The 12475-nt window shown below is 37.6% G+C and overlaps 1 protein-coding gene and 1 long non-coding RNA gene across 6 annotated transcripts; both read right to left on the bottom strand.

The window, feature by feature from the left end:
• Positions 1-1781: 1781 nt before the first annotated feature.
• Positions 1782-12192, bottom strand: LOC143852021 (serine/arginine-rich splicing factor RSZ22A-like). Of its 5 annotated transcripts, none has more exons than XM_077361530.1 (7): positions 12038-12192; positions 9569-9672; positions 9084-9172; positions 5332-5581; positions 3505-3627; positions 2823-3423; positions 1782-2386 (listed from the first exon to the last, which is right to left on the bottom strand). In XM_077361530.1, exons 2-6 carry the CDS (start codon positions 9655-9657, stop codon positions 3378-3380), a joined length of 597 nt encoding a protein of 198 aa, XP_077217645.1. In that variant the 5' UTR covers positions 9658-9672; positions 12038-12192; the 3' UTR covers positions 1782-2386; positions 2823-3377. The 5 variants fall into 5 exon arrangements, with proteins under 5 accessions (XP_077217645.1, XP_077217644.1, XP_077217646.1 ...); XM_077361529.1 differs by having other exon boundaries at positions 1782-2123; XM_077361531.1 differs by having other exon boundaries at positions 2827-3423.
• LOC143852022 (uncharacterized) lies at positions 5588-9077 on the bottom strand. The gene is made up of 3 exons (XR_013236610.1): positions 7158-9077; positions 6897-7021; positions 5588-6781 (listed from the first exon to the last, which is right to left on the bottom strand). It is a non-coding gene; the product is annotated as an uncharacterized LOC143852022 (long non-coding RNA).
• Positions 12193-12475: the final 283 nt, after the last annotated feature.

The following is a 12475-nucleotide window of genomic DNA, read 5'->3' as shown; positions in this document are numbered from 1 at the left end:
CAGCTCACAAAGGCTTTAAAAGTCTGGATATAATCTCCTTGGTTCGGGTGATTGTGGAGGGAGCCCCCGGCTCCCTCCATGTCATCCGTTGGCTTCGGGGTTCTATCGTCCCCCTTTGGAGGTTCGTGCAGTTCTTTTACGAGATCAGCTAATTCCGTGAAGCATAGGTTGACGAGGGTGGGGTAGTTCTTAAGTCGGGTCTCGAGATGCTCGACTATCTTCCCCCATAAAGTTTTCCCTCTTTCCTTCTTGTTATATTGATATGTATGATTTCTATTGTATTTTCTTGGTCTTTCCACCATTCAAAAAATAAAAATAAAAATAAACATATAAGTATTATCACCTTTATTTGCAAATACGATTACAAGCATATAAGATCATACAAAAATATATTTTTAGAGGTATCCAACGAGCCCCCCCCCCCCCCCCCCAGTCTTTCATACTGTGAATTGTAACTTCCTCTCAATCATAGGTGGTTTCCTCTAATTTCTTTTTCCTTTTGGATGAATAACAAAAGCTATTGTTGAAAGATGAGAAACTTCACACTCAAAATGTCTCTATTTACACCCTATCAGCAATGACCTTCCTCACCTGCATCTCTCAAAATATGCGAGAAGGCATCTGGACCTTTTTTCATACTTTCTCTTAAAAAGAAGCTGTGGTAAATGATGATGAAAGCTCATGTTCTTTCCTTTTGTTCAAGAACCTAGACTGCTTAAGCTTGTGAAGATTAAAGTAATTAACAATCCCTTTTTTGCTTCTTTGAATTTTTCCTTCCCAGCATACACATTTCAGGGTTCTTCTAGGAAAATGTTAACATGTTTCTGTTTAAAAAGACCAATACAGTGGAGCTGTTCTTGATGGGGGTAGAAATGCTTGGATAAGCTGTTCTCTGATTGGCTACATTGCTCGGATAATTTTATCCTGAACAAACCTCTAGGATTGGTTACCCCTGCTTGTATAGAATACTACATCCGTTGAGGCTAGTATTAAAGTGAATGGAGGATAGCAAAAGCTTATTCAAGGATAAAATAAACTCTGGTTTGCAATCGCCATACAGAAAAGCCCATTAGAATACGACACTATTCCAAAACAACCTTCTGATGAAATGAATAACACTAATATCACAGAGGCTGTTTCACCGCTAAGAACACCCGAAATCAGCTTATTAAATTTTCGGTGAATAGCTGCTATTGGTTTAACCGAAAAATAGGTTTTTTAATCTCAGCAATTCACCGAAAAGTAAATGAGCTGATTTCAGGCAATACATTTAGGAGCAGTATGGATACACTGATTTTAGAATCTTGGATTTTCTCAAAATTGTAGTTGGGAGACAATATCAGGAGGCCGCCCATTTCGCTTCTCTTTAGAATCTTGGATTTTAAGAAATCCAAGTTTTAGAAATCTCTCCCGTCTTGCGATTTCTAAAACCTGAAAACATGGGATGATCTCTTGCTGATAGAAAGAAGGGTGAGAAATAAGAAAACCACGGCTGCCCTCCTTCTCTTATCCCTCAACTACAATTTTGAGGAAATCTAAGATTCTAAAATCCACGTATCCAAACAGAGGCCCCTCAGCCATGGTCACGAAGGCAAAATCCACTTAATATTTCAAAGGGTTAATTTTCAAAAGATTGGCACAGTGATCTCCAGTGACCAGACAGGCCAGTCTCTCTCTCTCTGCCTAACAAACAAGGCATCAGAGTCCACCGACGAATGATGGCATGCCAGCAACTAGAAAACCAATCTACAAAAAAAACACAGATACATAAAGGGGGTATGGGAGGCCAGAATCTCTCTATTATTTAGTATGCGAGTTTCTATTACCCAGAATAAATGAACTAATCCACTCTGACAGGATCTCATCAACAAGTTTAGGAGCCAAGCAGTAGTGCTGCAGTGAAAGGCAAGCCATGGAATGTGATTGCTGGTGGGTGCTTTCATCATTGTTCTTGTCGAGATAAGGGCAATTAAAAGAAGTACTAGTTGTCCTCCCCCACAATGGAAGACCTTTCACCTCACAATGCCGACATCAGATCAGAAACACCAGACATTTGGGGAAGATAACACACAGATCAGTAAATATTTTCAGCCTACTACAGCCAAGGTCAGTTCCAGCCACACCTGCAAGTGTTTACTTAGATGGAAGAAGTGTCGAATGAGATTCAGGCCTATCAACTATACTCACAGTGAGCAACTAAGATCCAACCAGAAATCATTTGGTAAAGTTATTAAAAACAATACCACACCCTAAGCAACTCTTTACAAGTTCAGTAGAAGTTGTCTGACGTCTTCAGTTTGGGGGATGATAATGTTTAAAATAGAAATGAAAACCCAGCCAGATACCCAAAATATCCAACAACCCCACCCTACTCCCCCTTTCTTCCCTAAATCAACAAAGAAGCAACAAGTTAAAACTGCCTATAGTCACCTCCCCCTCTTCCCACATCATTCTCAGGAATGAAAGAGAATTTTGTAGGTTTTTTTTTTTTTTGACATTCAAAACGATAGAGAACCGGCTGCCGATAACCAATAAAACCATTTTGCCATTCAAAAAAAGAGTTTTTATATGGTGCCCGATCGGGCATGCTTTTGCAAGAGGCACCACCCTTGATAGTTGATCCAACAAAGCCCTTTTTCATCTTTTTGAGGGGCTTCTGCTGGATCATATGTCAAGGGCGGTTCCCCTTACACGAGCATGCCCGATCAGGCAACATATAATTTATCTAAAAAAAAAAAGCCCAATGAAACCCTTTTTTTGTGGCTTTATATAGTCAGAAGCTGGAACTCTTATTTTTACTTTGAAAAAACAGATTGAAATACCTGCCTGCCGGGTCAGAAGCAGCTCATCAATTGAATAGTTTAAAGAAAATGCCATAAGAAGTTTGAGGGAGGCACATTCGCAGCCGAGAAGCCAATCAGAGAAGCATCTAGTGACGTAGGCAACCAAGACTCAAATCGTTCGAAGATGGAGGGTGGTGGGGAGTGCGAAGGGCGAAACCGCGAGAGAGGGTGTAGTAGAAGCACAAAACCAGTGTATGATGAAGCAGCAAAGTTGTCTACCAGGTCGTTTAAGCAGAACCACGCCCTCCTCAACACACAAAGATATCTCAGTGAGATTCTACCCTTTTATAAATTTATATAGTTTAACTTAAGACCCTTTTATAAAAAAAAGTGCAGTTCTAGTCTAGTCATGAAAGCATAATATCAAAGGCAACAAAGTCGGAAAGAAACTTATCCAAATATGAGCAGTCGTGCTGAAAGCGTCGCTAATTAAAACACACTGTTCACTGTTTCAACGGAGCCCAAGTTTTACCATCTTCAGACTTCTAATCCATGACACTCTCGATACAGACGAGTTTCCATGTTTGGAAACATTCAGCTCCTGCTTCTGCTTCGGTGGCGATCTCTGACAGATGGATTTCTGCATATTAGCCACCGGCAATAATCTATAGCTGTTTTATCAAATCTAATAAGAAAAGTAGCTGAGAAATATAGAGCTTACCCATTGGCATATGAAGAGTCCTCACGCCCACGGTGATATGTGGGTGACTTGCTGTAGCTACGACCACGAGGCGCAGGCGAGGCAGTGCGGTGCCTTGGAGAACGGCCACGAGGGCTGTAACTCCTGCCCAAAACCAATCAAAAAGAGCAAAAAAGTATAAATCAAACATACTGCATTTTCCAGATGCCTACACATTTTAATCTAATGCTATCAATACTACATGATACTGTCTTTTTTTGAACGGCTACTGCCAGATACTACATGATACTGCCAGATACTGTCTTTTTTAATCTAATGCTATCAATACTACATGATACTGTCTTTTTTTGAACGGCTACTGCCAGATACTCATAGTCTCTACTCTCTGACCATTTTCCTTTTCCCATGATCCTCATGAGAACTAAAACTAGAATGTGGAGGCTTTCCCACTCCTTACCCTGTTTATATGTATATCACATTGATATTTATGATACCCAGACATGGATCTGGATATGGATACGGATACGGACACAGATACAGGATTGCTGTCGCAATACAGCATTTGTGTAAAATACCAAAATCAAGGACACAGATTACAGCTATAGTATAAAATAAGTAACCATAAGTTTCTTTGATGTAGATAGAGATTACCATGTTATGGTTTTTTAATGGCCTTGAGATTGTAGATAAATGATAGTGACACACATTTGTCTCGTCTGATGAAGTGAGTGGTCATATAAAAGCTTGTTTCTCATGAAGCTATATCGTCACAAATATCTCCAACAGTCTACCATTAAAAATATATCTTCGAAATTTTCAAAATATCGCAAATTTATCACTAAATGTTTATAAAATGACAAAATCCCAAAATAATCCCAAGATTTTTTTTTAAATATAGAATTATATTCATTTTAATCATTTGCCATGATAATCTCGTGATAATATTGCGATAGTTTTTATTTTATATTTTTTCTTAGATTTCTTAGATTATACATTTTTATGTATTTTTAAATAAATTTTATATTTATCACTTTTTTTCCCGACATAAACCCGAAAAAATAAAATAAACATTTAACATATTCCAAGATTTTCTCTTGCCAAGAAATTCCCAAGAACAATATTTGTGACTTAGGCTGTATCCAAGTGTATCCTGTACATGTCTCGTATCCTATGGACAGAGGTACTCTTGATCTATACAAGTATCCCAGTTTCATAGATATATTTCACGTATTTGGTTTATCCTCCAAGATCTCAAAAGATCGGGTGACTACGCTGGAGGACCCAAATGCGAATAAGGCACCACAAAGAAATTCAAAGTCATCTCTTCCTGTCCATGTCTACAAAGACAAGAATAGTAACCAACTTAATTTTCAGAAAATGTCATACTTTCTTGAACAGGATAAACTTGCCTAAAGAGTTGTGAATAAATTTTGATTGCAATTTCCATTAGTTTACTCACACTGGAAAACAAAGGTTTGACTATTGACAAGTCCGTAGGGTTTGAGCCTCTAGCTCAATTGGGAAAAGGCTCTGTTCCAAAAACAAGAGGCCGGAGGTTCAATCCCAGCTTACCTACCAAAACAATCCGTAATGGCTTGTAACATGTCATTTGCAATTTCAGATATCCATGAAATCAACTGCATGTGATTTTGCAGAAGAAAACTTTATCAAATGTTTTTTTATCAAACACCCAACCTCAAGATCTCAATGAAATCCTCTACAACTTATGGATAAGTTAGATAACCGCAAGAGAAACAAAAGAAGAAAAATATTTCTCACAATTACATGAAATGAATACATATTATGATTTATGCATACAATTAAATTGGGTGTGATCAGTGACTTTACCTTCGGCCATAGCTAGGACTTCTGCGATACCTTGGACTGCGACTACGGCGTCTTCCACTGCCTAATCCTCCAGAACCAATACGCAAGCGGCATTCACGGGCAAAATGACCCGGCTCACCGCACTCATAACACTTCATATCAGAACCTCCAGAACGCCCACGGCCGCCGCCGCCGCCACCACCACGGCCACCACCCCCACCCCCACCACCCCTAGAGTTGTGAGAGAGCTCAACTCTCCAACCATTTTTACCTATATTCCAACAGAAACCATAACTAAATGATTTCTCAAAGTGACAAATGATAAAAAAAATTGTACAGAATGCCACACCAAGATTTATGGCTCCAATCCAAATGCATAGAAGATATATTTAAAATAAAAACCACCCAGTTATATACGTTCACAATGGAATTTATAGTACCAAAATTAGGAACCAGACAACCAGTACAAATGTTTACAGAACCCACATGTAACAGTTCTCTTTCTTTTCTTTTCTTTAAAAAAAAAAGAGTGATATAAACCTTTTATCAGAAAATGAAGAAATGGAAGTACATAAAAAATTGCCAAGGTCATATTTACTGCTCTGCCATTGGCACCACCAAATTTCTATTGTTTAAGTGAGATCATAATTCTTACTTTCCTCATTTTGCCCTTTCCTAATAGTGGTTAAAAGCTGCTACAATTCCAAAAGCCTATCAATGATCAATAAAAAATTAGTTTAATAAATAGAGGAGTGACTTTATCAATACAAGTTAGTACGGATATCACTTCCCAATGTATAATTTAATCAACAGGTAAGATATTCCAACTCAAATTTCTTAAATATTTCTCACCTTGGCAAGCATTTTCTTGACTGACACAATTCTTAAACTGACGATTCCAAAACACATTAATTATGTTGTTCAGATTTCAGAAATACTCTGCATATCTTGATCAGATATGATTTTTTTTGTCATTTTTTGAATGGTAATCAGATATGATTTTTTTGTCATTTTTTGAATGGTAATCAGCTATGATAAATTTGTGTTTGTATTTCTTAGATCATAAGAAACCAGCAAGACATTAATAAATTTAATTCAATTTCTTTTTTTTAGTAAGTTATTTATTTTTATTTTTTTTGAATTCATTTTTTTGAATTAATTTAATTCAATTTCCACTTAGAACTTTATGAATGGACTCCAAGGTGTAAGAGATATATTGAGTTGGATGCAGGACGTGTGCCTGGGTGGCCACGGTGGGACACCAGTTTGACAGTGGTATTAGGAGCATTTAAAGGTTTTTTAAGTTCTGGTCTCTTTTAAAGAAATCTAATAATGGTAAAGTGATCCTGCTTCATTTAGGGTACCTAGGGCGGTTGATCATTTCCTCTCGCTAAAATAGAGCCTGGCTTATATTCTTCATTATCTGGCCAAATTGTGAGACCCTCGCATCACTCGGTATGGCAGCAAGGTCCTGAGGCAAATAAAAGTTGACGCCATTTTAGTTTTACGCCTCTGGCATGAACACAGAATTGATCATTCAAAAGGCTTTCCCAAGAAGTTGGGTTTGCAGCAATTATCAATCATACCCAGCCTTTGGTTAAATAGGGTGTGTTCATCATTTCTCATTCTCCACTTCAGTGAGTGGGAAAAACAGGTGGAACAGAATTGTGTGAAGTGACTCCAATCAGCCCTGAGTATCTGCCTGTATTAGCTGCTGAGAAATAAGGATTTGAATAAACAGTCAGAAAGGACCGAGTTTTTTTAAAAAAAAAAGGAAACGCAATTTATTCAATGCAACATAAAAATACAAGCTAAGATGGGGACAAGATGTCCCACAAAAAAAGCACCCGAAATATTACAACCCCTTCGCCAATAACAGAACCCCCTACCGAGGCTCATGAACCAACGATCCCTCCACAATACACGATGAAAGGAGATTAACCCCATGTCTCGCCAGAGCATCCGCCATTGAATTTGCGCTCCGCCACCTATGGGCCAAATGACCGAGTTTGGCAATGCCATTCGCTGGTTTCTTCAAATTTTTCATTATCCACGGTGAAAAAAGAGAAAAAGTGATGCCATAGAGGGTTAAAGAATACAATCATAATATCCACCAATAGCTTGATGTATTAGGTTAGACTTCAATGCGAATAACATCCAGTAGGCTAAACATGAACCCAGTCCAATTGGGAAGACTAGTGTGTTTGGTGAAGCCTTTATTAGAGAGAGGTCTTGCAGGTATAGTTCCTGGAATAGCAGTGGCTATGCTCCAATTAGCAAAAGCTAATTAAACTTAGCATTATAAGAGCTTCCTCAGTTCTGAAGTCAAATCTTGGGATTTCGCATTGCTCTGTTTCTCCAAGCTTGGGAATAACTTTCTTTAACTTTGTGTCATTCCATTTTAGGAAACTTCAGTACCCTTCCCACATCCTTCCCCATCCCCACCCCTTTTTGCCTCTGTAAACTCTCTCCATTTATTCATTTCTACCTTATCAGCATTGAAATCGTAAAGTACGATTCTATAGAGCCACCACCTCATTATTCATATCTTCTAAAAGAAAAGGCACCAATTATCCGAACTACTAGGCCACCACAGAAGCGCTGAAAAGCATCAACTGGTCCTGGTTAGAATACAGGTGCTTAAAAGGAGATTAATAACCCCCCCTTGTGTCATTCCATTTTAGGAAACTTCAGTACCCTTCCCACATCCTTCCCCATCCCCATCCCTTTTTGCCTCTGTAAACTCTCTCCATTTATTCATTTCTACCTTATCAGCATTTAAATCAAAAAGTACGATTCTATAGAGCAACCACCTCATTATTCATATCTTCTAAAAGAAAAGCCATCAATTATCCAAACTACTAGGCCACCACAGAAGCACTGAAAAGCATCAACTGGTCCTGGTTAGAATACAGGTGCTTAGAAGGAGATTAATAAACACCCCCCCAACAAAAAAAAAAAAAATGCACACTCAAAATCCAATATCTGTCAGGTTAACACATTCTAAAGGTTACAATCATGGTACTGTAAGATATCAGGTGTCAGCTTATAGTGCTAATATAGTAAAGTATAATATTAAAAAGATCATGTGATTCATAAGAGAATTAGTTGCAAATACAACCTTTTGAGGTTCCCTAAGCTGGGTGTGAGGTGTGACCCTGGAGTTACATGGTGTTTAGCCTTTTCGGCCATTTAAATCAATTTCAACAATTGAAAAAATCAGTGTATTAAAAAAACATATAGAAGCAACTATACCAGGCTGAAGATGAATATATTTGGCAGTCGAACACTATTATTGATCATGCATCTTTGGCAGTAGAGCAATATTGATCAGAATCTGGATTATTACATCCTGCTTCTAATTTACCAACTACTGACATACACAAAGTCACCACCATCTGGGCACATACTTGGAACCTTTTAAACAACTTCAACATATGCAGCCAAAATTGGTAACTGGACATGAGAGGCCAACATAACATGAATTCTAGAAGTGCACATAAATGCTCTTCATTGCATTTTAACACAAAAGTATTATGTAGCACGTGTTGTAAAATGCATTAAAGAATTTTAATGCATCAAACTCAAATTTTTATTTTAACGGTGGAATATTATCAATGAAAAGAGAAACAGCCAATCGAGGAGATCAGCACAAAGATAGCAAGGAAATGTATCAAACTCAATTTATAAGCAACTTAGCAAACATATGAAATGCAACAACCCTTTATTGCACTTTAAATGCAATCAAAAGTATAACAAAGTTTTCTACAAACCATCCAATTCACGAATTGCATCGAGAGCATCTCTACGGTCATCGAAGTCGATAAAAGCATAGCCCGGTGGTTTTCGTGCGACCCATACACTGCATCTCACAAGCAAGTCATATTAAAAATTATTTGATGAAATCTACAAGAACAATGATAAAAGTTGAATGCAAATTCATGGAACCATTCATTCAACACAAAAAAAAAAAAATGAAATGTTTTTGGTAGGTAAGATGGGATTGAACCTCCAATCCCCACGTACATCAACATATAAAATGATTTTCTTCTCGTTTTGTGCTTTATTTTTGCTGAGATTTAGAATGATGACCTCCATCGGTTTATAAATTATAAATACTGTGTAAATAATAGCTGAAATTAGACAAAAGATGCATTAAGGCAATGTCCTACCAGTCATGTTAACGTGCCTAACAGCATGACCAACATAGACGTCACATATAAGGCAAAAAAATAACATTTCTTATATTGCATCTTACCTCCGTAAAACCCCGAACACACGAAATTCATCTTCAAGTTCCCGTTCAGTTGTCCTAGGGTCCAAATTCCCAACATACACACGAGACATTGCTAGTAGAGATACCTATCCAACAGAAATATCAAACAAGGAAGAAGTTAAGACTTTTTAAATGTAAGATGCAAAACCAGAAAAGGAATGGGCTAGAACAATCTAAAAGTAACAAGTTTCAAAAACAATACAACAGTCCATCCAAAATAGCGTGGATTACATCATACGGAATTACCTTCTACACTGTTAAGCTATAATCCTATGAGCTGCTTATGGAAGATAATATATCATTGTTTAAAAGCTCGGACTCAGATGAGAATTTGACCAAGGTAAAAAAAGTTAACAAAGTCAATGATTGACGCAGTCAACTATTCGTCAACTCGGGCAAGTCAATGGATATTTTGAGTCTGACAAGAACTAGACAAAGGTAACTAAAAGGGAGCCAACTTGTATGAGTTTATGTTTGACTCGTGGAGTTTCTACACAGTGGAATACATGCATATCTAAAGAACCACAAGGTTTTCACTTTAACAATTTTTTTTTTTTTTTGAAAATGGTAGCCAAGTTTATTAAAAGAAATGACTGAGATGGACAAAATACAAGGCAAAAGATAAGAAAAGGAACATGAGAGAAGATATAAGAGAAGAGGAATTAAGGAGGAAGAACATCGAAAAGAGCTAAAGCCTCCTTTGAAACTCCATCTCTCGCGAGGCGATCGGCCACTTGGTTAGCGGATCGGCGAACATGAATAAAGGACCAAGAGTATCAAGCCATCCAGCCAAACATTTCGTCAAAAAGATGATCAAATCTCCAAGGCAGATTTGGAGAGTTCTTCAACCACCTTATGCCATTCAACGAGTCTCCTTCTACTATCACTTTTTCCACCTGGTCTCTCACTAACAACTTCAAGCCTTGATGAACTGCTTTCACTTCGGCCTCCGTTGCATTGGCTCTCCCAATGGGGCTAGCAAAAGCCCACTTCATCTCTCCTTCACTATTCCTTAGAACCCCCCAATTCCGGCCGAGCCCGGGTTACCAAGGCTAGAACCATCAAAATTGAGTTTCACAAAATCCAAAGGCGGAGGGGCCCACCCTTGAGGCAATATCCGCTTAGAGGCCACCAAACCACGCACCACTCTCTACCCTGCCCATAGATCATGAGCGGAGACAAACCTGAAAGATGGAAGTATCTTCACCCAGGATATCGTTAACAAATATTGTTACAGGAAAAAAAGTATCAAAAATTCAAAACCCAACACACGACCAGACACTATGTTATAGCGCATCCTTTTATGAAGAGACGATGATTAAAGAATGGGCCTCAACAACACAATCAGATTGTAAAATTCATTTCATTTGAGTCCGAAATACTATAAATTCCATTAAAATAAGCATAACTTGAACAGTTTTCTCAAGCTTTCACTAAGCCAAGCTAACACATACCTTGGCCAAAATCTCAGCTTGGAGTTGAGCCCACTGAATGAGTTTTTCAAGTTCTGTGAAGAACTTTTATTTTCGTAATGTAACAATAAAGGAAGGTATCTACTATGCAAATGATGCAAACAATATATCTAGTATCTCCACATTCATGCAGTAACGGTAGCTGACGAAAACAAATTGCTAGTGAACCGATTTAAATTCAAGAGCATTTTAGCTTAGGGATATTATTTATTACATTATGAGAAGATGTGTAAGCATAACCACAATGAAATTAAGGCATTAAAAAATGACGCAAATAGTCCAAATGAAGTTCTAGATTTTTTTTTTCATAATGGAGAGCTTACTGAAAGCTAACCCAATTGTTTTGAAAAATAAAATTCAAGTCAATACAAAGTTTTAATACACGAGAAACTCGTGCCAATATTTGAACTATTGAATCTATAAGGCTGACAAGAGTCCCCATTTTTATATTGAAGAAAGCAGAGAAAAAAAAAAGTTTTGATCCCACATATCCTGAACCGTGATTAGGAATTTGCAAAACCCACCCCGATTCTCGTTTCATGTGAATTTTCTAACAATGTAAAAAACCCTTTCATATTTCATAAAGGGCCCCCTCAAAAGTTATTTCTGAATCTTGAACCCTTTACAACACAAAGATTGTTAAGTTAATACATTCAGAATCAATGGTACAAAGAGACCACAATGATGCGTGTGACATATCAAAGAGAGACAGAGAGATCTAACAATAACCCTTGACAGAAATAAAAGGGGAAAAGAAAAAGGAGAATCTAGCTGCAAAGCTAGAAAAATTTTTAATTCCGAAGAAATATTACGATAGTTCATTTTCATCAAATAAAGATCTTCAAACAAACCATAGAGATTTCTCTAGATCAGGAAAAAAATAATGAAAGGCCTTCTATCGAAACTACTAAAAATCGAGGGTTTATTGGGCTGAAGATTAACAGATCTGAGTAATCAAATGCTAGAGATTAGTGTTTACCTTGAACGGAAAAGGAGGAGTATCAGGAGAGCAGTTTAACGAGGCTCAGAAACCCTAGAAGGGACCTTCGTTTCTTTCTTTTTCTCTTCGAATGCTTTCGCAAGGCAGAAAACGACCTTGGTCATATTTATCGGGATAAAACCCTAATCTTTGATTCACTGTATTCCAGGATAGGCTGTCATGGAATAGTTTCTATCCCTTGTTTGTATATGTTATTTTCTGTCCCAGGATTAGGGCAGGTTATCTTTTTTGCATAAATTTGTTTAGAATATAAAAATTTATTAAAAAAAAAAGGTCAACGACTAAGGTTGTGGGTGGCACTAAACGGCCGGGTCAGAATACAATACCCGCTTATCATGATAATCCTAGCTTGGCCTGACCGGCCTTAGCCAGGTTATGAATTGCAAGATTTTAGAACATAGGAGATTTTGGGACATA

This window comes from Tasmannia lanceolata, unplaced genomic scaffold (assembly GCF_043159265.1).
Source record: "Tasmannia lanceolata isolate RefF3 unplaced genomic scaffold, GAP_Taslan_0.1 ptg000018l, whole genome shotgun sequence".
In the NCBI taxonomy this organism is placed as follows: domain Eukaryota; kingdom Viridiplantae; phylum Streptophyta; class Magnoliopsida; order Canellales; family Winteraceae; genus Tasmannia; species Tasmannia lanceolata.
The sequence above is the reverse complement of the archived record's forward strand: the minus strand, read 5'-3'. Positions and strand labels throughout refer to the sequence as shown.

Coding starts and splice junctions, on each gene's coding strand:
- LOC143852021 (XM_077361530.1), bottom strand. CDS start 9,657: ATGTCTCGTGTGTATGTTGGGAATTTGGACCCTAGGACAACTGAACGG. Junction 9,173..9,568: donor GTGTTCGGGGTTTTACGGAG/GTAAGATGCAAT, acceptor TGTGAGATGCAG/TGTATGGGTCGCACGAAAAC. Junction 3,424..3,504: donor GACTCTTCATATGCCAATGG/GTAAGCTCTATA, acceptor GCTAATATGCAG/AAATCCATCTGTCAGAGATC.